General features: G+C 53.1%; 1 protein-coding gene across 2 annotated transcripts in view; it reads left to right on the plus strand.

Annotated features, from left to right (window-relative positions):
• Positions 1-21950, plus strand: part of CRHR1 (corticotropin releasing hormone receptor 1) — a 49255-nt gene that overhangs the window by 7320 nt on the left and 19985 nt on the right. The window contains exon 2 of one of the 2 annotated variants that reach the window (XM_055300155.1): positions 13931-14018. In XM_055300155.1, the coding sequence (XP_055156130.1) occupies positions 13931-14018 (88 nt within the window). Of the gene's footprint in view, positions 1-13930; positions 14019-21950 lie in introns of those variants that run through there. The other variant, XM_055300236.1, reaches the window with a different exon arrangement.

A 21950-nucleotide genomic window follows, 5' to 3' on the forward strand; every position in this document is an offset into this window, starting at 1 on the left:
AATCATCACCCCCTGTCCCCAGCCTTCTGCTTGGTGCCTTGGTCAGCTGACCGCAGAACCCAGGAGAGCAGAGATTCTCTGAGGTTCACTGTGGAGGCCGCTGATGCTTGTGCGCAGAAAGGAGCTCTCCCCTCACCCTCACCAGCCTCCCACTGCCCCCAGGGCTGAGGTCCCCTCCCCAAGTTCAGAAGGAACCGAACCTGCTGCCTTTGTGGTTCTTTTTTTTTTTTTTAATTTTTTTTTATTTATTTATGATAGTCAGAGAGAGAGAGAGAGAGAGAGAGAGAGAATGAGAGAGAGGCAGAGACACAGGCAGAGGGAGAAGCAGGCTCCATGCACCGGGAGCCCGACGTGGGATTCGATCCCAGGTCTCCAGGATCGCACCCTGGGCCAAAGGCAGGCGCTAAACCGCTACGCCACCCAGGGATCCCTGCCTTTGTGGTTCTAACTGCCCCCCAGTGTGTAGTCTGTATGTCGGTCTGTCTCTTTCATACACACACACACACACACACACACACCCCAGAATTCCAGGAAGTGAGCCACTGTTGCAGCTTTTGCAATAGCATGCCCCCAACTGCTACCCCCTCAGATGGTCACTGCCCCATCCTGTCTTCTCTAAGTACAGTTAAGCCAGCAAGCCTGGTGTGTGGCAGCCACCAGCTTGAGGCCAGGGCTGGAGGAGACTCCCAGAGGGGCAGCTGGGCACCCGGGGGCTGGGCTGTGGGCTCACAGCAGGTGGACAGTCTCCATGGTCACTCCCTGGGCCACACATGCCTGGCTCAGAGGCTGAGAGGCTGGCCCTCGGAGGGAGGCCTGTGTCCTGGACTTGGTCTGAGCCCCTGCCCTTCCCCCCTCCTCCTGCCTTTCTCTTCACCCAGCTTCTCTTGGCCAGATATGCCGTGTACCTAGCTGCCTCTGTGCCAGGGCCCACACACACGGCCCTACTAAGTCCTCTTGCCCCATTCTAGAGGTGAAAGAATCGGACACTCTGGGCATCCATCCATCCTCTGGCCCTCCACTCAGTCACACTGTCCTCCTTTCTACCCACTCCTCACCCCCAGAAGACTCCTTTCTAACGGCTACCCTGCCTTTGGCCATGCTATTGCTCCTTGTGGGGCTGCCCTCCAGTCTGCACCAATCCTGTCTGCCATGTCCCCCAAAGTCTTCCTGAACTATCCCTACCACCTCTTCCAGGAAGCCCTCCAATCCAAGTGTGTCCCTCACTGGTTGTTTCTGTGCTTGCTGTGTCTCCTCCCCCTTGTGTGAGCCTCTAGCTCATGGTGGGCTCTCAAACAACAGGAGACCCTGTGGTTCTTTGGTGTGACCCCCGCCCCCCACAGGAGGCTCAAAACGATTGCTAACCAGACCCCAGACAGACCCCTAGTCGCTCATATCCCCTGAGCCCTTGTTCCTCCCATAGATTCTGGGCTCTGCTAGCGCCAGGAGGAGTCCCTTAAAAACAAAAACAAAGGTCCCCGGCACCTAGGCCAGTGCCCCACGCCAGCACGGCACACCACAGATGCGGAACTCGGGGGAGGGCACCTCCTGGTTCCTGCTCCCTGCTGCACGTTTGTCTGTGCGCGTGGAGGTGCTATGGCGACAGGAGACACAGAAATGACAAGCTAGACAGATAGTTCCTCTGCCTCTGCGTGTGGATTTATGACTCAATGGCGCATCGAGTGCCACACTGTCGGCGCCACTTAGGAACATCGAGCGATTCCAGTCCTGCCCTGTGTTCCACCCCCATCCCCTCAGCTCTGGGGACGTTTGTCTACGTGTGAAAGCCAGGGCAGCATTTGGCTTCTTGAGGGGTTCTGGGCAGGGTTGGTGGGAGACGTTGCTGGAGGGAGACTTGGAGCTGGGCTGAGGACAAAGGGGCAAGAACCCTTTCAAACCTGGGGTCTTCAGACAGCAGGGCGCTGGGCCCCAAGCAGGGGCCGAGGAGGAGGCGTGGTGGTGCCCGGGGTTCCCTCTGCAGCGCTGGCCCAGTTCTGCTGGTAACAAGGCAGAAATAACCAGGCATGACAGAAGGGGGCAGAGGACACCAGAGGATGGGAGTGGGCCTGGGGATCCTGTCCTTCAGTTCACATCCCAACCCCCCAGGTCCTTATGTTAGGGGTTGGGGCAACCTCTAGTGTCTCTCTCTCTCTCTCTCTCCAGTTTGCTGGGTCCCCATAGCCCTGCCATTAATGCTGCTGCCAGGTTGTGACATGCAGGGCGCAGGTGCCATGGCAGGGCACATGTGCGCCCCTGAGAAGCCAAGCACCCCCGAGGAAGGAGCACTGTCACTAAAGCCAAGGGGGCGGGGGCCTGGGCCTGGAGCGAGCTCTGCTACATCCTGCCTGGGTAACCCTGGGCAAGTCACACAGCCTCCCCGGCTTGGTCCTCCTCTGGACCATGAAGGAAAATAAAGGAGGAAATGCTATGTAGTGAGGGGCCCGCCCCCAGTAAAAAGCACTGAGTGAGACCTGCTGCTTTTATGGGGGCAGGCAAGGGGGGGTGCTCCTCTAGCCTCTTGCCTCCCTGGACACTGGCCCCAACCAGGGCACCTCCTCCATGGGGCCTCCATGATAAACCAGTTTGCTTTCCTCCATCTAAGGTAGGGCTTCTCAAACGGGCTGTGGGGAAGGACCCCATGGATTTTTCCAATCCATGGCAGGCTGGCACCTGGCCCCATTGCATGTGATGACTGTGCAGCCTGTACCACACGCCTGCCCTGGAGAGGTGGACAGCGTCTGAATTGGTCTAACCCTGTTCGATGAGATGCATCTATTGACAACATGTGAGGATGTCTGAGCGAGGACAAGTCACATCAATGTTTCCAAATGCTTACTCCGAGTGACACACGCTTTTCAGCCCAGCACCCAACCCAACTTCCCTTTGCAAACCACCTAAAACCGTCCTTTGGGGCCGGAATTTATGACCTGGAATCCCTGGTTCACTTTTCTGGGGAGCTGGGCTGCCGGCCATGCTCTGCACCTGTGCGCCTCCTGCCGTCAGGACTCCGGGGACAGAGCGGCTGTCTTCTGGCCGTGGGGGTGGGATGGGGGGTGGGGGCTGGGGGACTGAAGCAGGAGCAGCTCATGGCCAGGAGGATGGAAACATTTGGTTTCCTCGGAGCCCTTGCCCTGGCAATTCTGTGTGGGCCCCTTCCGCTCCTGCTTCTCACTCACCAACCTGCACTTTGTCACTGATTTCTGGGGAAGACTCCTGACTTTCATGGTCGCTGTGCTGTGGCGAGACGAGGGAAACCCTTCCTCTGTGGTGGACTCACCCCAAAGCTCACAGAAGTCAGCCCCACGTTGGTTGTAGCCCTTGGCCCTGGGCTTGCCCAGGATAAGGGAACCTGACTTCTGCATTGCTCCAGGGCCCAACTCTGCCTCCCGCCTCCACGGGTGGTGGCCCAGGAGCCTCGTCTGGGTGAGCCTTGCTCCCTGGTTTTGGGGAAGAGACTGCCACTCGCCCTTCCCTGTGCTGCTAGTTTTCAAGCATTGGCTGCACACCCCCCACTGGGCATCACCAGGACCGCAGTAAGGGGAACAACCTCCCGTCTGCCCAGCTGGCCAGGTGCCATCATTCCCATGGGTCCCCTGCTTTCAGCCCGAGACCAGGAGGTGAGTGAGTGACTGGTCCACGGGGCATTTGCTGGATAGAGGGAGATCAGGGCCTCTTTTTGTCCTGCAGACCTGTCTCCTTTGTTGCCCCATTCTTTCCTGGGTCCCCCTTTCTTCCCCACCTGCTATTCCCCCTGCCAGCTTCCATAATGGGCCGGCAGGTGCATGTTTTCAGATCTGAGAGGAAGCTACAAAACCCTCCAGCACAGGGGTTCCCAGTGTCCACATGACTGACATTTGGGGCCAGGTCATTCTTCGCTGTGGGGGCTGTCCTGTGCATTTGAGGATGTAGAGCAGCAGCCTGGACCTCTAGCCACTAAACGCCAGTGGCACTCCTCTGGTTGTGGTGACCAAGAATGTCTCCAGACATGTTTCATGGGAGACAAGATTGCCCCCTGTTGAGAACCACTGAGCTAGTTCAGCTACCCCCTCAGTTCTGGTGGCCCTGCAGAATCACCTGGAGAGCATTAAAACCTAGACTTCTGAGTTTCCCCTCAGGCCTGCTGCACCTGAATCTCAAGGATAAAGCCTGAGAAATAGAAATTTCTATCTCCCAGATGCCAAGGACTGTCTGGAAACTTCTGATTTCATCTAATTCACTTATTTTGCAGGCAAAGAAACAGGGCCATTGTCTATCTTACAGACAACAGTATGGTTGTTCCTAATCTCTGCCCTAAATTACCCTGCTCAGTGGGGTTTGGTGGTCCAGAAGCCCCTTTAAACCAATACCTCCTGGTCTGGAAGGCAGTTGTTTCTCCAGAAAAAAACAGCCTCAAAACCTTTAGCAGTTTTCTAATAGAACCTGATTTCCACACTCAGATGATTTCACTCTGCCTTCCTGGCCCTCTTCACATCCCCTTTAAAATGTAGCTTCTTAAAGGACATCCCTTTTCTGCTGACACCGAAATCCTCCTCAATTCACACTTGTCAGGGAGCGGCTAAGCTGAGGGCCCAGCTGATAGTGACACCTGCATAGCTGGTGTCTTCACACCCTGTCCCCACCACCTCGGCTCTATCTCCCAGAGTAGCAGATGCCTCTCCCACGCCCTCAGGAATGGTTTCCCAGTGTCTGGGAGCCACTCACAGCTCCCAGGAGCAAGGGGCTGGATCAGAGTCCTGGCCTGGTTCCATTTGTCTCCAAGAACCAAACTCAATCCTTCCTGAATTCCCTAAGAGTATCCGACCCGTGTCTACCTGCCTTCCCCTACCACCAATTCCCACTGCCAGCTCTTGGGGAGCCAGCCTGTAGCCCAGAGCTAGAGATCAGAAGCAAAGGAAACCTGTACCTCCTCTTCTGGGGGATCCATGCTGAGGGATGGGGAGCAGAAAGGGAGGCAGGACAAGCAGGGCGGGCAGGGAAACAGGCTGTCCCATCCTGGGCCACCATCCCAGCCCTGGAACACAGCTTCCATCCCAGGCTCTCCAGTTATGGAGCAGTAAGTGACCCTGAACAGGTTACCATCTGTGTATGCCTCAGTTTGTTATCTGTGCAATGGGAAGAGAGTAAAGTCTCCAACTTCTTGGGGTCGAGCAGGAATTGATATGAAAAATCAGAGTCTGGCACTGTGCAAGCCTTCAGCAAAAGCTGGAATTTAGAGGAAGGAAGGAAGGAAAGGAGGGAGGGAGGAGGGAGGAAGAGCTGGAGAGGCTAAGAGTAGTGGAGAGAGGAAGGTGGGTGGGAGGGAGGCAGGGAGGCTGGAAGGCACGAGCTAGGGGAAGATACTAATGAGTGATTCTGAGGGGGAGCCCTACAAAGAAGGGGAGAGAAAGAATGCGTGAGAAGCAGAAAAGGCGAGCAGACCAGGCTGGAAGGTCAGCAGAACTTGGGGCACGGTACCCAGCAAATCCCCAGGGAGAGGCACATTCCACTTTCACAGGTGGCTGCTGGGCCCTGGGGACGGAGTGGTGCTGGATAGTGGGTGCACATGCCCCGGGTGGGCAGGGGATCCGTCCAGGAGTGCTTCTGGAGAGAAAGGCCCAGTCAGGAAGGAAGCCACTTGCACAAAATCGAATGAGAGTTCTCATTGCCATCTGTCAACTGCTTACTCTGTGTTCTGCCCCATGCTGTTTTTAGGTTTATTTTATTTTATTTTTTTTTACTTTAACCTTAGTTTATTTAAATTCAATTAATTCACATATAATGTATTATTGGTTTCAGAGGTAAAGGACAGCCAGTGCTCATGACATCACGTGCCCATGCTGTTTTAAATGTACCATATTGTTGATTCTCTTCAAGAGTTTTGTAGTGTAACTTTCCTCCCTAGGAGCCCCATTTACAGATGGGGAGACTGAGGCTCAGAGAAGTTAAGTCACCCAAGGTCACACAAGTAGGAAGGGGCTGATCAAAGATCCTCGTGTGGATTTCTCTGGCCCTAGAGGTCTGATTTCTACCTCCTGTACATTCTGCAGACAGAGCATTTTCAGACCTGGAAAGGCATGTACGGAACACACTGCCCTCTTCATTTTAAAGATGAGGAACCTGAGGCAGGAAAAAGGGCAAGGGAGTGACTTGTCCACAGAGTGAGTTTGCCAGAGTCAGGTTAAGATCTCAGCACCACATTTCCCACCGCCAGATGCTTTTTCCCTTCAGCACACCCCTCTAAGGAACTAGGAACCCCTCCAAGAGAGAGCAGAGAGCCTGGCGGCTGGAAGAAAAGAGATGCAGGAAAATGGGGAATAGGTGTCCTGGTGGGAATGACAAAGGGACTCTATGGTCAAAGGAGGCAGAGTAGAAATCCACCTGTTCTTTCTTTCATTCAGCCAATCATTTATTCATTCGGGTATAGTATAGTGAAGCCTACTCTGCGCAAGGCCCCACTGAGGGTCCAAAGGCAGCCGAACACAAACCCTGCCCTCAGGGAGCTTAGGATTCAATGGAAGGTGTATCCAGGGTCCTGGGAGCAGTCTGTGTAAATCCAGAGCTGGGGTCTTGCAGGGGTGGGTGAAGCAGGCCCCCACTGCTTTCGGCAGTGCCAAGGGGACTCATTAGGGGAGCAGAGGAATGACATAGCAGGGAGAAGGGGAAGGGAGCCCCAGGGAGAAGGGGTGGAAGGGAGGAACCCCCCGGGTGAGCCCCCCTTCCAGATCTGTAGGCAGAAGATTTTCCTTTCCATTTTTTCCTCTCTGCACAACAGCAATTTAAGTTAATTAAATGTAACAATAAATTATTTCTCATCTGCCAAGAATAATCTTTCACTGAACACCCACTTTGGGGGAAAGCACAGGCTCTTTGCCTTGAGGTGGGGACAGGCTGTGGCTGTCCTAGAAAGAGGCTGTCAGGGGAGGACCTGGTCTGGGCAGGATGGGGGAAGTGAGGCTGCTCAGGGGGCAAAGGCCTTGGGCAGTCAAGAGGGCAGAGAAAATGTGCACAGCATCGCTGTCCTTTGTTCCAAGTCTACTTTCACCCTGGCTAGTCTTCAGGGCGCCTCCACATGGATCAGAAAACTCGCCCTGGAGGGTCTCAGTTCTGCTGGGGCGCAGCCTGCCATCCTAGCCCCCAGTGACCCCCTGCTTGGCATCCCCGTGCCCCATGACTGCACTTGGGCCCTGCCTCTCCCCCGCACCATCATTCTGTATCTATAGATGTATGTGCTGTAGGCACAGACAGGTTTCTAAAGAGTTGACCGGATATATGTTTATTTCTACAAACCAGATCCTAGGATTTTTTTTTACAGATTTATTTATTTATTTGAGAGAGAGAGAGCATGTGTGAGTGGGGGGAGGGGGAGAGGGAGAGAATTGCAAGCTGACTCCCTGCTGAGTACAGAGCCTAACTCAAGGCTCAATCTTATGACCCTAAGAGCATGATCTGAGCCAAAATCATGACTTGGGAGCTCAACCAACTGAGCTTTCCAGGCACCCCCAGATCTTAATTTTTAAATGCAACAGGGGAATCAGCTTTTAAAGAAATCCTGATTTATGACCTGTCCTCTTTTTCACATTTAGATTTTCTCCTCTTGGCTTTGCTCAAAACAGGCTATGCCTTGCAAACCGTATATCTGATAAGGGGTTAATATCTAAAATATATAAGAAATGTATACAACCCAATAGCAAAAAAACCAAATAACCCAATTAACAATTGACAAAGAACCTGAATAGGCATTTTTCCAAAGAAGATACTCAAATGGCCAACAGGTACATCAAAAAGAAACTCACTCATCATTAGGGAATTGCAAATCAAAATCACAATGAAATATCACCTGTTAGAATGACTAGTATCAAAAAGACAAGAAAGGGGCGCCTGCGTGGCTCAGTTAGTTAAGCATTCAACTCTTGATCTCAGCTCAGGTCTTGATCTCAGAGCTGTAAATTCAAGCCTTGCATTGGGCTACACGCTGGGCATGGAGCCTACTTAAAAACAACAACAATAAAACTCCAAAAGACAAGAAATAGCAAGTGACAGGCTGTGAAGAGAAGGGAATCCCTGTGCACTGTTGATGGGAATGTACTTTGGTGCTGCAAGCATGGAAAACAGTATGGAGCTTCCTCAGATAATTAAACCTAGAACTTTTGTATGAGCCAGCAATTCTACGTTCTGGGTATATGTCTAAAGGAAATGAGATCACTATCTCGAAGAGATATGTGCACCCCAGTTTCATGGCAGCATCATATACAAGACATAGAAACAGCTCAAGTGTCCATTGAATAAAGGAGTAAAGAAAGGCATTATTATAGATGATAGATGGTAGATAGATAGATGATAGATAGACACTGCAGGAACCCTGCTCTAGTTCAATTCTCTCGATAATCAAAAAAGACTCTGAGGCCCAGAGTGACCGAGTTGTGATTGTGACCCCATGGACATGTGCAGAGAACTTTAAATTTCAGAAGTCATCTCTCTCTGTGTTTTCCCTAAGTGGCCCGCATCCCTGCGATGCAGATAAGCTCATCACCCAGAGGGCCCAGGTGACTCACCCAAAGTCACAAAAGCAATGGCAGGACTGGGCTCCGAACTCAGCAGAAGCAGGAGGGATCTCGCTGAGGGCTCACGCTGGAATGTGGCTGTGGCTCTATCCCTGGCCCCGAGGAGAGGTCTTCCTGGGGCCTTGGGGGGTTCTCCCAAACCCAGCGTCAGAGGTAGTCATGCCAGGGGAGGGAAGGCAGGCCCTTCTTCTTGCTCATCATGAATTTTCAGGGGGTCGGGGCAGCTGCTGATGCCTCCAAGCCACCCCTCTTCTCCCCCCAGTGGCCCTTCAAGACCCTCCCTAAAAGGTTAATTACCCAATCATCCCATCAAAGGAAATTGCACTTTTGTGCCTTAAGGAGCGGTCTGAGCTTCAGCAGCATAGTTATTTATGGCCTCTAATAAGCATTTTCTGGGTGTGATTAACCTTTATGCCAGAGTCACACTGGGAATGGGGATGGCAGCTTCAATTCCAGCCACCGCGCTGGCCTGGGGGGGTGGGGATGGGCAGCAGCTGTCAGATCCTGAACCCCACCCCCACCCCCCCACCCCCGCCTCCCTCTCCGATGACCCCTGCACCCTCCCCTCTCTCTGCTCATCCCTTCTTTCCATGCCCTGCCCTGATCAGGGCCATCCCCTTCCTCCAGCCTCCATCCACTTGGAAGTCAGATGCCCGGTTGCCTGCCCCCTGGCTCCTCGTCCCCACCCAGATGCTGAAAACAGCTTTGTGACCTTGGGCACCTCAACTACACCCCCTGTAAAATAGGAAAGGTGAGACCTGCCTCATCGGCTTTCCACAGAGCAGTGTCTGTCCCTGTCAGGGACCCACTGGGCCCTCAGACAGTCATTTTCTGTGATGCTGGAATCTAGCAGCAGCACACTCTCGGCCTCTTCAGAGTTAATGTTCAAGGTCTGGCTCTTGGCTGAGTGGAGGGATTTGTCACTGACGTACAGGTTTTCTTTTGGGCCTTGGGGCCGCTGGGCTAGTGACACGAATGAGGCGTCACCTAGTGAGTGAGACTAGCACTTGGCCAGCTTCAGATTCCTAGGGCCATTTTGGTTTTCTCTACCATGTGTTGGGAAATGGTAAACCTCACAACGTCCTGAAAGCTTGGTTTGCCAGAAATGGCTCTGAAAGGGGAACCCTCAGCCAGAGTTAATGACCTAGGGGAGAAGCCAGCCAAGCGGCCCAAGGGAAGTGATGGTTCCTCCAGGCCTAAACCACTTTAGGTTTGCTGTGAGAGAGGATGACATGTCGGATGTGGTGGAGGCCTGTGCCTCTGATGTGACCCCATCCACCCATCCATCCATCAGGCCTCCCTGAGCCTTGGGGGATGCCCTCCCAGGAGAATGGCTGTCATTACACAGGACACACTGCATTTCATCACAGGCTTTCACACCTTCTCGTGGGTTTATGGACCCCTGATTAAAAACTCTCAGCCTTAGAAGGAAGCAAACAATATTCTGGAAAGTCTGGAGGCCTGTTCCCACAATGCAGTAGTCACCTGTTGATGGGGCTAGAAATCTGGTGAATATGGAAGAAGAGATCAGCGTGCAGTGGGGGGGAAATATATAGGAAAGTCTCGACTTTTCCTGGAAGTGTGATTCAGAATAAGCCAGCAGCCTTTACAAATCCTTCTGCAGAGCAAGAGGTGGCACAGGCACTGGTTCAATACAGAACCGACCTTTCCTGAGAGGAGAGGTTGGTTCGGGAATTTTAAGAAGCATTTTTCTTTGCACAATGCACACCCTGTTGGTAGACAGTGACTTTGTGAACCGTCACATCCAAGATGCAAGGGTCAGGGTTCCAGGCAGCCAGCCGAGGACAGGCTTGCTCTTTGCCCTTTGCATGGCTCTTGGTCTGGTTTCATGATGAATCTAGAGTTGCTCTGCTCCTCTGCGCATCCTAGGACATTAAGGTGGGAAGCTAAGATCTTCTGGCCTGTGTTTTGGCATGAGTCAGAACTGAGGGGAGTTAGTGCTTTGTACTGGGGTGATTTCATGCTCTGTTTGTGAGCATTGTGAGCATCGGGGTCCAGTGCCACGTGCTGGGGAGGCATGAGTACATTGATGAGGTGACTGAGTTGCTTTGCTTTGGAGTGCTGGGGAAGGTGCTGCCAAGGGGAGGGCTCTGGAACTGGCTTTTGAGGACTATAGCGCTTACCAGGTGAGCTGGTAGGCCTGGAGGGGGGTTTGGGGGGCGCAGAGAAACGCAAGGACAAAGGTGTGTGGACACCAGCAGGGTCCAGCAGCTGGGCATTGATAAGCAATTCAATGTGAGTAGAACAAGGTGTGCTTTCAAGGGGGATTTGAAAGACCAGGCACAAAGCACGGTTTCAGGATTAGAAGGATAATGGTGGAATGTCAGGCAGCGGGCTAATAGCATCAAAGATGGTGTTTCCAGTTTCTCTAATTGGCCTGGCTCTGGGAGCCCCACTCCCATTCTCTGCATGTCTGTGTGTCGGGAGATGGCAGAGGCAGCGGTGGGGTGACAGGCTGGAGGCAGGGATTCCTAGCCCCCTTCGAGAAGGGGCCTGCTCTGGCCATCCCAGCAGAGTGGGTCCCTTCCTGGGCACAGCACAGAGCTCTGTGCCGAGCTGAGCAGTGCAGGTTTGTTGGTGAGGACACTACTATTTGCTTATCTAGCAAGAGCTGCTGGCTGGTCTAGGGGCTTCCTCCTCTCTCTCCTGCATGCTCATTTGGAAAATGAGAGTAAAGAAGAGTAAAGATGGTTCTCCATCTCTCTGGGGACTGTGAAGTTTAATTAGTGATTAATAAAGTGTTGGAAGTTCCTTGGGGCCAGAGGGATGAATGGGTTTGTTCTAATCACTTCCAAGTCCTAGGAGTGAGTAAGCTGAGTGTCCTGAATACTGGGCAAAGAGTGGGGGTGCATGGCTGGGGATGTGCTTCTTAGACTGGAGTTTGGCCCAGTAAGAGCAGAAAGAACTCCTAGGATGTGACAGGAGTGTGCCAGCAAGGGAATAGAATAAACAGAGCCCACTAAGGACTCAGGCACATGCTGAGGGGACATGTGGGTGAATCATTAGGGTTGGAGGGGTGCTTCCTGTTGGAGGTTGGGGGCAGGACAGACTCTAGCCAGAGTGGGGAGCATTTGATTCCACCTTGGAGTGGAAGATGGGAGAGAGGGGAGTAGAGCCTGCCTGTCATGAGACAGGAGTGGAAGGGGCAGCTACTGGGAAAGGTGGGTGGCACTACTGGGGAGGGGGGCAAGGTAGGGGAGGATATTCTTGGCAGGTGCGCAAGGAAAGCTCTCCTCTGGGAAAAGGCAGGTCAGGTTGCTTCTAAGGACTGGGGGAAGGTCCCTGAGGTCCAGAAAGGGTGAGTGGGGAGGAGTCCAAGTGAAGTGGGACATACAGACATCGGGAGGTGCGGGATGGGGGTGTCCAGCTTAGGGAGAGCAAGGCAGGGCAGGGACTAGTGTGAGGTGAGTGAGGCATTCTTCTCAAGCACAAATTTTAAGGGTGTCCCAAATCTCATAATGAAGATAAACAATATTTTAGTGTTATTACTGATTTTTCCTTTTACCCCAAGCTCCAATATGCCCAGCACTATTATAGAACCTTTTAAAAAAAGTTTTTGATATTTTGTTCATATCAAGGATTTTTTTGCACTAATTTAGAGTTTCAAAAAATACTACATTAAAATATTATATGTCTTTTGGCAGCCCTTTAAATTGTGGACCCAAGATAAGCACCTTGCTTTCCTCACCCTAGTCCCAGAGAGCTGTGCATGAAAGCTATGTGCTGCTAGAGCTGGCCACCACCCTGGCTCTAGTCTAAGATAGAGACCTGCTCTCCATAGGGCAAGCCCCTACTTCTCTCCCCATCCTAGTTCCTGACTGGGAAGTGGCTAAGACAGCTTCTAGATCTGCCTGTCTGTTTCTGAAGTTCTGGAGTGATTTTTGAAGATTGTATGGAAATGGGCTGGGTCTGAGATACCTTTGCCAGGGGTGTCCAGGAGAGGGTCCCAGGGAGGAGGCCCCAGGAAGAAAGAGCAGGCACCAGGGGTGGTGATGCTGGAGAGCAACCTCCTGTGAGGTTCACTGTCCGGAGCCTGTTCAGGCAGACAGAGCTCCGCTGGTCATCAGCACCCACGTCCCAACAAATGGAAGTAGGGGCTGGTTACGATGCCCTCTCCATACCCCAGCCCACCATGTGTTTCTTGTCCCCTTGAAAACCAGGGGAAACACACGTGCCTTGCCTCCAACCTCTGACTAAATAAAAGTCACCAAGTTCAAATCAATCATGACCTATTGAGTGCCAGTGGTAGACCTGAAACACAAAGCAATTCATTGACGTAGTCAGCAAATTTGAGCTCGGTGAACAAAACAAAATCCCTGTCCTTGTGGAGATGCTGTGCGACTCGCAAAGGACTTCTACAAACACTGCATCCTTGGAACCTGAGAGGGAGGACCATCGGCACGTAAAGAAACAGGCCCAGAGAGGTCAAGTAACCTGCCGCTGGCACCACAGTGAAACCAGGGCTGGATGCCAGGTCTCTTTTGACTCTAAATCTGTAGGGGGGTGGTGGTGACCTCAAGGGAGGGGGACGCAATGATTGTGTGAGGGTGTCAGTTGAAGGGGCGGCCCTCCAGGTGTAGGCCCCATGGCACGCTCCTCCCATGTGGGCTGAAATTCTGGAGTCAGAGTGACATGGAGCCCCCACCCCCACCCTGGGAGGGGAAGGGGCAGTTCTCCCTGGAGTCAGCCAGGCATCTGTCCAGACATGTCTACACCTTCACCTCTGTGGGCCTCCGTGTCTCATCTGCAAACTGGGCAGCCACAGCAGCCCGAGGGAGGGGGAGAATTAAGTGCCATGGCAGGTGTAGAAGGGCATGGTGAAGGGTGAGGCACAGTCTGCAGTGACTGGTAATTAGCTGGGTGGGGATGAGGGCCCTCCGATGAGCACCTGCAGTTCTGGAAGGAGGCCAGCAGATGTGCCATCGAAGGGCATCTGTGAGCCCATGAGTGCTCCGAGGGTAGGTGGAAGGGCGGGTGTGTGTGCACGTGAGTTCATATGTGTCTGTGTGTATGTGTGTGCATTCGTGTGTGTGCGTGTGCACCTGTTGGGACACAGTTGGGCCATCCTTGGGATCCTGTGCAGATGGAGGTAGCTTCCTCAGGCTTGATGAAGGCCCCAGCCCTCAGAGAGAAGGTTCCCCACTGTCCTGGGAACCTGGGTTCCTGCTGTTGTTACTGCCTCCCTTCCAAGCCCTTCTAGAGCTCCGCAGCTCTGGACCTTCCAGACACAGAGGACATGAGAGGAGGGGGCGGGGGAGGCCGGGGTGGGCTGGGCTGGCTGGGAGGAGACAGGTATGAGGGGGAAGCGAGGGGAAGCAGGAAGCTCAAGGAGGCACAGTCTAACTGCTTCCCTCACCTCTCTGTGCCCACAGGCTCTTCTCCTCCTGGGGCTGAACCCCATCTCCGCCTCCTTCCAGGACCAGCACTGCGAGAGCCTGTCCCTGGCCAGCAACGTCTCTGGTGAGTCCCCTTCCCCCAGTGATGCAAGATTCCAGGTCTCCAGAGCCGCCGCTGTCCCTGGACCCCAGGTCTCCCAGGGCCTGCACACAGAGCCAGGCCCCAAGGCAGGAATCGCAGAGATTTCCTCTTTAGAGGTCCCCCCGCACTCCCAGCAATCCATCACCTCCCCACAGAGGACTGTGCTCAGGAGGATCCTGAAGTTGGTGGAAGTGTGGTGGAAAAGAGAGCTGCCATTAGGTCACAGCATCTGCCACAGGCACAGGAGGGGCGGGTGGCAAGTGTGCCACGTTGTTATCTTGCCGGCTGTGGGATGGGCAACAGGGGCAGTCCCCCCAGCCCTTGCTGTGGGAACCCACAGAGCAGAGGGCTGGGCTGTGACTCAGGTCCCCCAGCTGCTGTGCTCTGCTGCCAAAAATGCCCGAAGCACAGTGTTGCTGGGTGCGACCTACACGGCAGGCACTGGTAGAAGTAGTTGAGATATATTAGCCCCAATTTTCATTTACACCTAAGGAAACTGAGGCAAAGAAAAAACCAGTAAGTCCCAGGGCCAAGATTTGAGCGTGGGCAGCCTGGCTTCCAGATACATTTTTTAACACCGTGCTCTACACCTCCTCAATAGAAAATACTGCATAACTACAAATATTACTAATAGCTCGTATAAGCGCACCATTTGCCAAGTACTTCTGTAGAATTATCTTACTTCTCACAAGAGTTTAAGAGTCAGCATTTGTGCAGTTGAGGAAGCTGGGGCATGAGAGGGTCAGGCCTCTGGCTTCCAAGGCCATGTGTTTTCTAACTTTGGGTGTGGTCTCTAGGCCCTCACCCTGGCCACTTGAACCACGGTCCTGGAGGATGCTGCTGCCCAGCAAAGGTGGGGAGGCCCCTGCACCTGGTCTTTGGGAGGTTTGCTATTCTTTGGTGACTCGGTTTCCTCTTCAGGTCTCTCCCTGATTCAATCCAACTCATTAATTGAGCATCTATTGTGCACCAGGCCCATGGAAGGCATGAGGGAAGTCAAGCCCACAAACACATGAACTATGTGGTGGACACAGTGTGCTAGTAGAGAAGTAGAAGACATTAGCTTCTGAGCCTGGGTCTGTGGGGAGAGGAGGCTGCCACCCGGCCTGCTGGCCCTTCACTGTGGGAGGAGCCTGGGGGAGAGGAAGAGCCCTGGACTTGGAGATGGCCAACTGAGTGCCATGCTCACCGTGGGGCTGTCTTGTCCTTCTGCCCTTGGGGCCCCTCTAGCAGCCCCAGGGATGAGCATGCTCTTGCCCCCCTTGAGCCTCATTTTACCCAAACTACAATGTGGGGGGCGAGTGGTACCAGCCTCAAGGATCTATAACAAATAAATGCACTAAGTTTTGTGGCAATATGTCACAAACTGTAGAGAACCACACCACTACTGAGTATTGTTTATTATTGTTAACATCGGCAGGCTTTTGAAAGTGCTACCTGTGTAGCTAGAATGAGGAGAAGGCATTTGCCATGAATTGCCCACTCCACTGGAGGTGGCAGGGAGGATAGATCAGGGGTGGCATGAATCCAGAAAGGCTTCCTAAAGGAGTAGTTTTCACAGTAGTCTCTGAGAGACCCAGAGTGTGAACCGGCAGAGAAGAGCCAATGCTCTGAGCCAAAGCTAGAGTTGACTGAAGAACAGCAGGTGGCTTTGGTGGAGACAGGGGAGGAGTGAGGAGGGAAGAGCAGCAAACCTGGGGAGGTTATTGGGAGCCTGGAGCATCTGGCTGTAAACTTGGCTAAGCTAGGCCATGGGGAACAGGACAATTCTTGAGCAAGAGTCTAGTGTTCTAGCAGAGAGAGACACGGAGGGCGACCTGTTCAGGAGCTGAGTCTGAGATGAAAGGCCCTGCCCACAGCTCTCCATGCACTGGGGCCAGGTCAGCCTCCATTCACTTGCTCACTGTGCGTGGAGGAGAGGAGTGACATCTCTGAGTCCACGCAAGTGTCACCTGTCCTTGGAGGCAACAGGCCATGATGAATGTTGTTCATTCCTCAGTGATTTGTACCCTGCACTCCTACCCTCAGCCCAGACCAGCCTGGCCAGCTTCATGGCATACAATCCATCACCCTCCACAACAGCCTCTGCTAACGAGCTATTTGTCTTCCAATGCCAAGACCTACCTAGACCGATGGGCACTGGTAGAGACAGATGGTGAGGGTGGGGTGGAGGGACCGGGACAGATGGATGGGCGTCTGGCTGGGGTGGCTGGCACTGAGTTGGGGCCTTTGGGGGTCCTCTCACATGCCAGGAGCAGGGAGAGGGTGGGTCCCCAGGGCCAAAGCTCCATCATGTGGCAGATCACAGACTTGGCAGCTCAAAAAATCATGGCATGAATAAGACAATAGCAGAAAGTAATAGAATTATTGACTGATGACATCAGAGACAAATGAAACCCTATTGTTGACAAGGACCCAGGGTAATCAGTTCCTATCCCCTGTCTCAAGGTCATGAATGTTAATAATGATAGCTAATAGTTATTTAGTAACTGCTACATGTTACCATTCTAAGTAATCTCATTCAATCATCATAACAACATTGTCAGGAAGTATTTTTATCCTCATTTTACAGAAGAGGAACCTAAGGCTCAGAGGGGTTAAGTGTCTTGCCCAAGCACACAGTTACTAAGCAGTAGCCGCAAGATCTGAACCAAATGGGCCACCATGTATGTGGCTGCCAAGAGATCCATAGTGCCCAGGGCCGGGTGTGGCCCGTCATGTGGGTGTGCAGAGTCACCCTTGGAGTTTCCCACACCTAAATGGGGTTCACACACAGCCCCCAATTTCCCTCAGGACCTACTATGTGCCTGGCAGTAGACTAGGTGCCAAGAATGCAAAAATGGAGAGCTCAAAAACCCAAAGGATGGAGGTTCCCACCCACTGGTCCTGATGGGTCACATACCCTGCAAAGTCATCTTTTCATTCTGCCCAGCCCAAAAAGAGGCAGCCCAACCACAAGGTGGCGGAGACAAGAGCAAGACCCTCTGCCTGCCCTCTGCCACCCTCTCCATGCTGGATGACCCCGGCAAAGCCCCTGCCCATTCATCCCAACAGTGCTTTCCTCCGAATGGACAAGCATGTCTGTTTCGGAGGCTGCCCTTGGGCCACCTGGCTGCTCCCACTCTGGGCAGCCTTGGCTGAGTTCCTCTCTTGAACTTAACCACACAACTGCAGGGCTGCCGCTAAGTGCCCACCTACTCTGGTTCATTCAGAAACTGCTGATGGGACTCAAAGTAACTGGGGACAGGAAGCAGATTCTGATTTCCTTCTGAAGTTACCTACTACGGAAGGATCTGCTGAGCGCTTTTGTACACTGAGCCCGCTGCGGAAGGAGCTGTGTAATCTACTTGGGGCGAGAAACCAGTGTCCGATTGTACACAAGCATTAAGCAGGCCACCTTCAAAGGATTCTCATCGGATTCATTAAAATAGGCCCCCCAGGACCCTGACTGAGCAGGGGTTTTGTCAGAGGCAGGAGGGAGCTCTCCATGTTGTTCCTCTCTCCTCTTCCTTCCATTTGCATGGATTTGGGGTCGTCTAACCACAGTGCTCCAATGAGCATTGGAGTGTGCATGTGCGGGGATGGAGGAAGATGCAGGACCAGTCTTAGGTATTACTTTTGCTCACTTGGCTCCATCCCTGCCTCCAGAGAAAATGCTGAAGGAATCTAGCTTCCTAGATTCATGAATGAGGGGGTGAGCCACCAAGTGACAGAAATGTAAAAACCTCAGACACACCAAGTACACAGTAGCCTCGGGGCTTCTGTACTCTCTGTTCCCCCTGCCTGGAACACTCTTCCCCCAGATGTGCACATGGCTCCCCCCCTCCCTTCCTTTAGGTCTCTGCTTAAAGGTTAGCACCAAATTTTAAGATTTTTATTTATTTATTCATGAGAGACACACACAGAGAAAGGCAGAGACATAGGCAGAGGGAGAAGCAGGCTCCTGAGGGGAACCCAATGCAGGACTCGATTTTAGGACCCTGGAATCACGCCTAAGGCAGATGCTCAACCACTGAACCACTCAGGTGTCCCAGCACCAAATTAAAATAGCATCCCTGTCAGGCTTTACCTCCTTTCCCTGCTTGCTTTTTCTTCATAGCATTTCTCACTGCTTAACAGATATGTCTGTCTGTCTGTTTGCCACACCCCTTGCCTCCCACCAAGGGCAGAGGCCTTATTTTATTCATTACTGTATTCCTAGCCCCTAGAACAGGTACCGTGTCCCTTGCTCCTAGAAAAAAATTTCTCAGGTGGTCAGTAAAAACTTGTTGAATGAAGAATACTTATTATTCCTCCCCATCTATGACTTAATTGGCCAGGAGGATTGTCCTGGGATCGGTTGATGTGGGGAGGAGTTGACTTATAATAGTAGCTCAGGCTTTCTGCTCCTGGCTGGTAAATCCACCTGGCTATTTGCAAGGCTGGCTTACTCTGGTCCAAACTGCTCCCCACCGCAGAACTATAATGTCCAAGTGGGAAAATACCCCCCAGGAGAGCAGGAGGGGTTGGACATTTGTGCCGGTGGGACCCGGAGGGGACACCGTCTCAAGAATCAGAGTCTGCAACAGCTCTGACCTCTAGGTCTTCCTAGCCCTCATGCCAAGTGACACTGAGACCTCCCTTCCTTCTTCTCCCCTTCCCAACTAGGACACCCAGTCCCTTCCCCACCCTCCGCACCCCTGGAATAGTTCTTCCCTGTACCTTTCTCTCCTGGCTTTCAGCCTACCCTTCCCTGCTTTACTCTCTGTGTCTTTGTCTCCTTCTATTCCCTCTCACTCACTCCCCTTCTCCTTCCCCATTTGCTCCCACGCCCCCCACTTTTCTTCTCTTCACGTGGTTAAATGGATTGACTAAGCGGGGTGAGATTCCTGAAGCGCCCTTCACACTGCCTGGTATGAAGGACACAGCAGTGTCCAAAGATCGTTGGTTCTCCCGGCCCGGAGTCCTACGTGCCCTTCCCCTTCGAGGCCGGGCTCCGCAGGATCCCCCGGGACCGCGTGCCTGCAGGCCGGAGCTGAAAGAGCTGAACTCTCGGGGAGCCCCGACGTAGGGCACTTTGCCGGAAGGTGCTTTGGGGCAGTCGGGCCGGGAAGTCCAGTGGGCAGCGCCCTCTGCCAGGCCCGGCGCCTGAGGCCCTGTCCTGCAGCCTCCTCCCTTCCCTCGACCTCCGGGCCCTCCTGGACCCTCTTCTTCCGGCCTCCTTTCCTCTTCTAATCCCCGCCTCTGGCTCCGCAGCCCTCTCGCTGCGTCCACAAGCCCAAACCCTCCACTCCGGGGCTCCTGTCTCAGAGCCTGAGCCCCTTCGCCGCTCCTGATTGGCCCTGTGCCTCTGGCCACGCCTCCTCTGGCCACGCCCCTCCGCCAGACCCCGCCCACCCAGTTCTGCTGGGGGCAGGAGTGGTGCTGGTGGTTTCTGTTCATTCTTGAAGCCTTGTCCCTCGCTTTCTTCCCGTCTCGCGTAGTCTTCCATTCCGTCCAGGATTTTCTGGGCTCTTAATGTAAAGGTCATGTCCACGGCAGTGTTGCCCCACGCCCTACCCCCCACGTAGCCTTCTGTGAGCAGGCTGCGGGGGAGCAGGAGGGAGGAGAGAGGGAAAGAGGGAGTGGAAGAGAGAGACACACACGCAGAGGCGTTGCGGGGGCAGCAGGGGCTAGAAACAGTACAACCAAATGCTATGAGGGCCAGTGGTGCAGACTGGGGACCTCTGTGGTGCAGTGGGAAGAGCCCAGGTCAGGTGTCAAAGTCAGTGTTCAAATCGCGCTTTTGCCTCTTAGTGCTTGTGTGACTACTTGGGCCTCAGTTTCCTTACTGGAGAGAATTAGCCCTCACGTAGGCAGGTGTTAGGGAACCCTAATCCATAGGAGACTAGAAGTAAATAACATCTGCTCTATTCCTCCCAGATACCTCCCCTCCAGCTGTGGGTGGGTCAGGACTCTGGCCATCGCTGGTGCCTGGTGATCAAGGTCAGAAAGGTCACCTGCTTGGTAGCTGGTTTCCGCCTTGGCTCTAAGCTGGTCCTGGTTGTGGCTGGCGCCCAGTCCTGCCCAGTCCTGCCTGACCCTCTGTTCTTTCCCAAAGAGGCTCTGGGGAACTGTCCAGGGCAAGAGAGAGAAGAGGGAGGGGGGTGGAGGGCAGATCCTACACTGAGAAAGCATGATAGACAAGTTCCGGGTGCTGCCACACATGATGTTCCATGAAGTCTTCCCCGCCCCCAGCTCAGAAGACACTGTGAGTGAATGAGTGAGCGAGTAAGTGAATGAACAACCGTCTGAGGAAGGGACAATTATGTCGCTAAATCAGATGCTATATGCAAGGTACCTGGCATGTGCCTGGCACACAGCCCTCAAAAATGTCTCTCCCTTCCCCGCTGCCTCCTTGGCTTTCTCCCCTCCCTTTGTTGGCACGAAACATGGCATAATGGAAAGAGCGTGTAGAGTCAAAAACACCTGGCTATACTTCTTGGTTCTTTCACTCATTGACCCATGACTTGGAGCAAGTCACTTAACTTCCCTGTGCCTCAGTTTCCTCATCTGTAAAAAGGGACTGATGACATGGCAGGGTGGATGAGGATCCATGAAATAGATGAGGATGGGCCTTGAAAAAGCAGAGCATGTTCCATAGTATTATCCCTCCTTCCTCGTGGCCGCTTGCCTCTAGCTTCCCCCGCCTCTGGGCTCAGCACAATGGGCATGACCCATGAGAGATTACAATCGCAACCTGCTTTCCTCACTCCCCTACCCACTCCTTACCGCCCCGTGATGCCATTCACGGAGGCTGCAGTGTGGCTCAATGCCAAGGCCTGGCCCGGCCTGCCAACTCCTCGTGTCCATGAAGCTCCAATCCAGACTTCTTTCTCTTCAGTTAAACCGCTTGGTCTCAAAGCCTCTGCCCCTAAGCCCCAGTTTGTAGGAACACCCTATGAATAGCTTTGATTAGAAAGAAAAGCCAGCATCGGGTACCAGAGCTGCTTGGCCCTGCCCTGCATCCATCAGGGAAAAGATGCCAATCTAACCCAGAGCTGTTTCCTGAGAGACTGAGTACAGTGGGGAGGAGCAGGCAGGTGGGCCCCAGCCAGAGCTTGGCAGCTGCTGACGCCCAACCCTGAAGAGGCTGCCCCTGCATTGGTTCATGGCTCTTCCTGGCTTGTCTGTGCATTCTTGCACCAGTCCCAAGAATTACACACCTCTTCCCATTGGGATCAACACACTGGGTCTCAACAGGACTGGTGTGCCAGCGTTTTGTGGAAGAAGGGCATCAAAAGGCAGAGAAAAGGGCAGTCCGGGTGGCCCAGCGGTTTAGCACCACCTTCGTCCCAGGGCGTGGTCCTGGAGACCCGGGATCGAGTCCCACGTCTGACTCCCTGCATGGAGTCTGCTTCTCCCTCTGCCTCTCTCTCTCTCTCTCTCTCTCTGTGTGTGTGTGTGTGTGTATGTGTGTGTGTGTGTGTCTCATGAATAAATAAATAAAATCTTAAAAAAAAAAGGCAGAGAAAGAAGGGGCAGCATCAGGAGGAGTGACAGGGCCATCCTCAGTCAGGCCTTTACTCCTGGAGACTAAAAGCCTCCCTATCTCCAGAAGTATTACTGTGGCCTCAACTTTCCCCCAGTGGACACACATACACATGTGCACACACTCCACTCCAAAAAGCTCTTCAAAAAGGGAAAATATTTGGAAGGAGACTTTGACATCATTTTCTGAGTTACAGACCTCTTTGAGAATCTAATGAAAGCCACATCCTTTTCCCAATTAAGATGCACATATACACCAATTTTTTCATCTAACTTCAGAGTCTCTATGAACCTTTAAAGCTTCCACTAGACTGAGATTAAGAATTTCCCATCAGATCCAACCTCTTCATTTTATTATAAGGACACAAAGGCTGGGGCACCTGGGTGACTCAGCTGGTTAGGCAT

This window comes from Nyctereutes procyonoides, unplaced genomic scaffold (genome assembly GCF_905146905.1).
Source record: "Nyctereutes procyonoides isolate TBG_1078 unplaced genomic scaffold, NYPRO_anot_genome, whole genome shotgun sequence".
In the NCBI taxonomy this organism is placed as follows: Eukaryota; Metazoa; Chordata; class Mammalia; order Carnivora; family Canidae; genus Nyctereutes; species Nyctereutes procyonoides.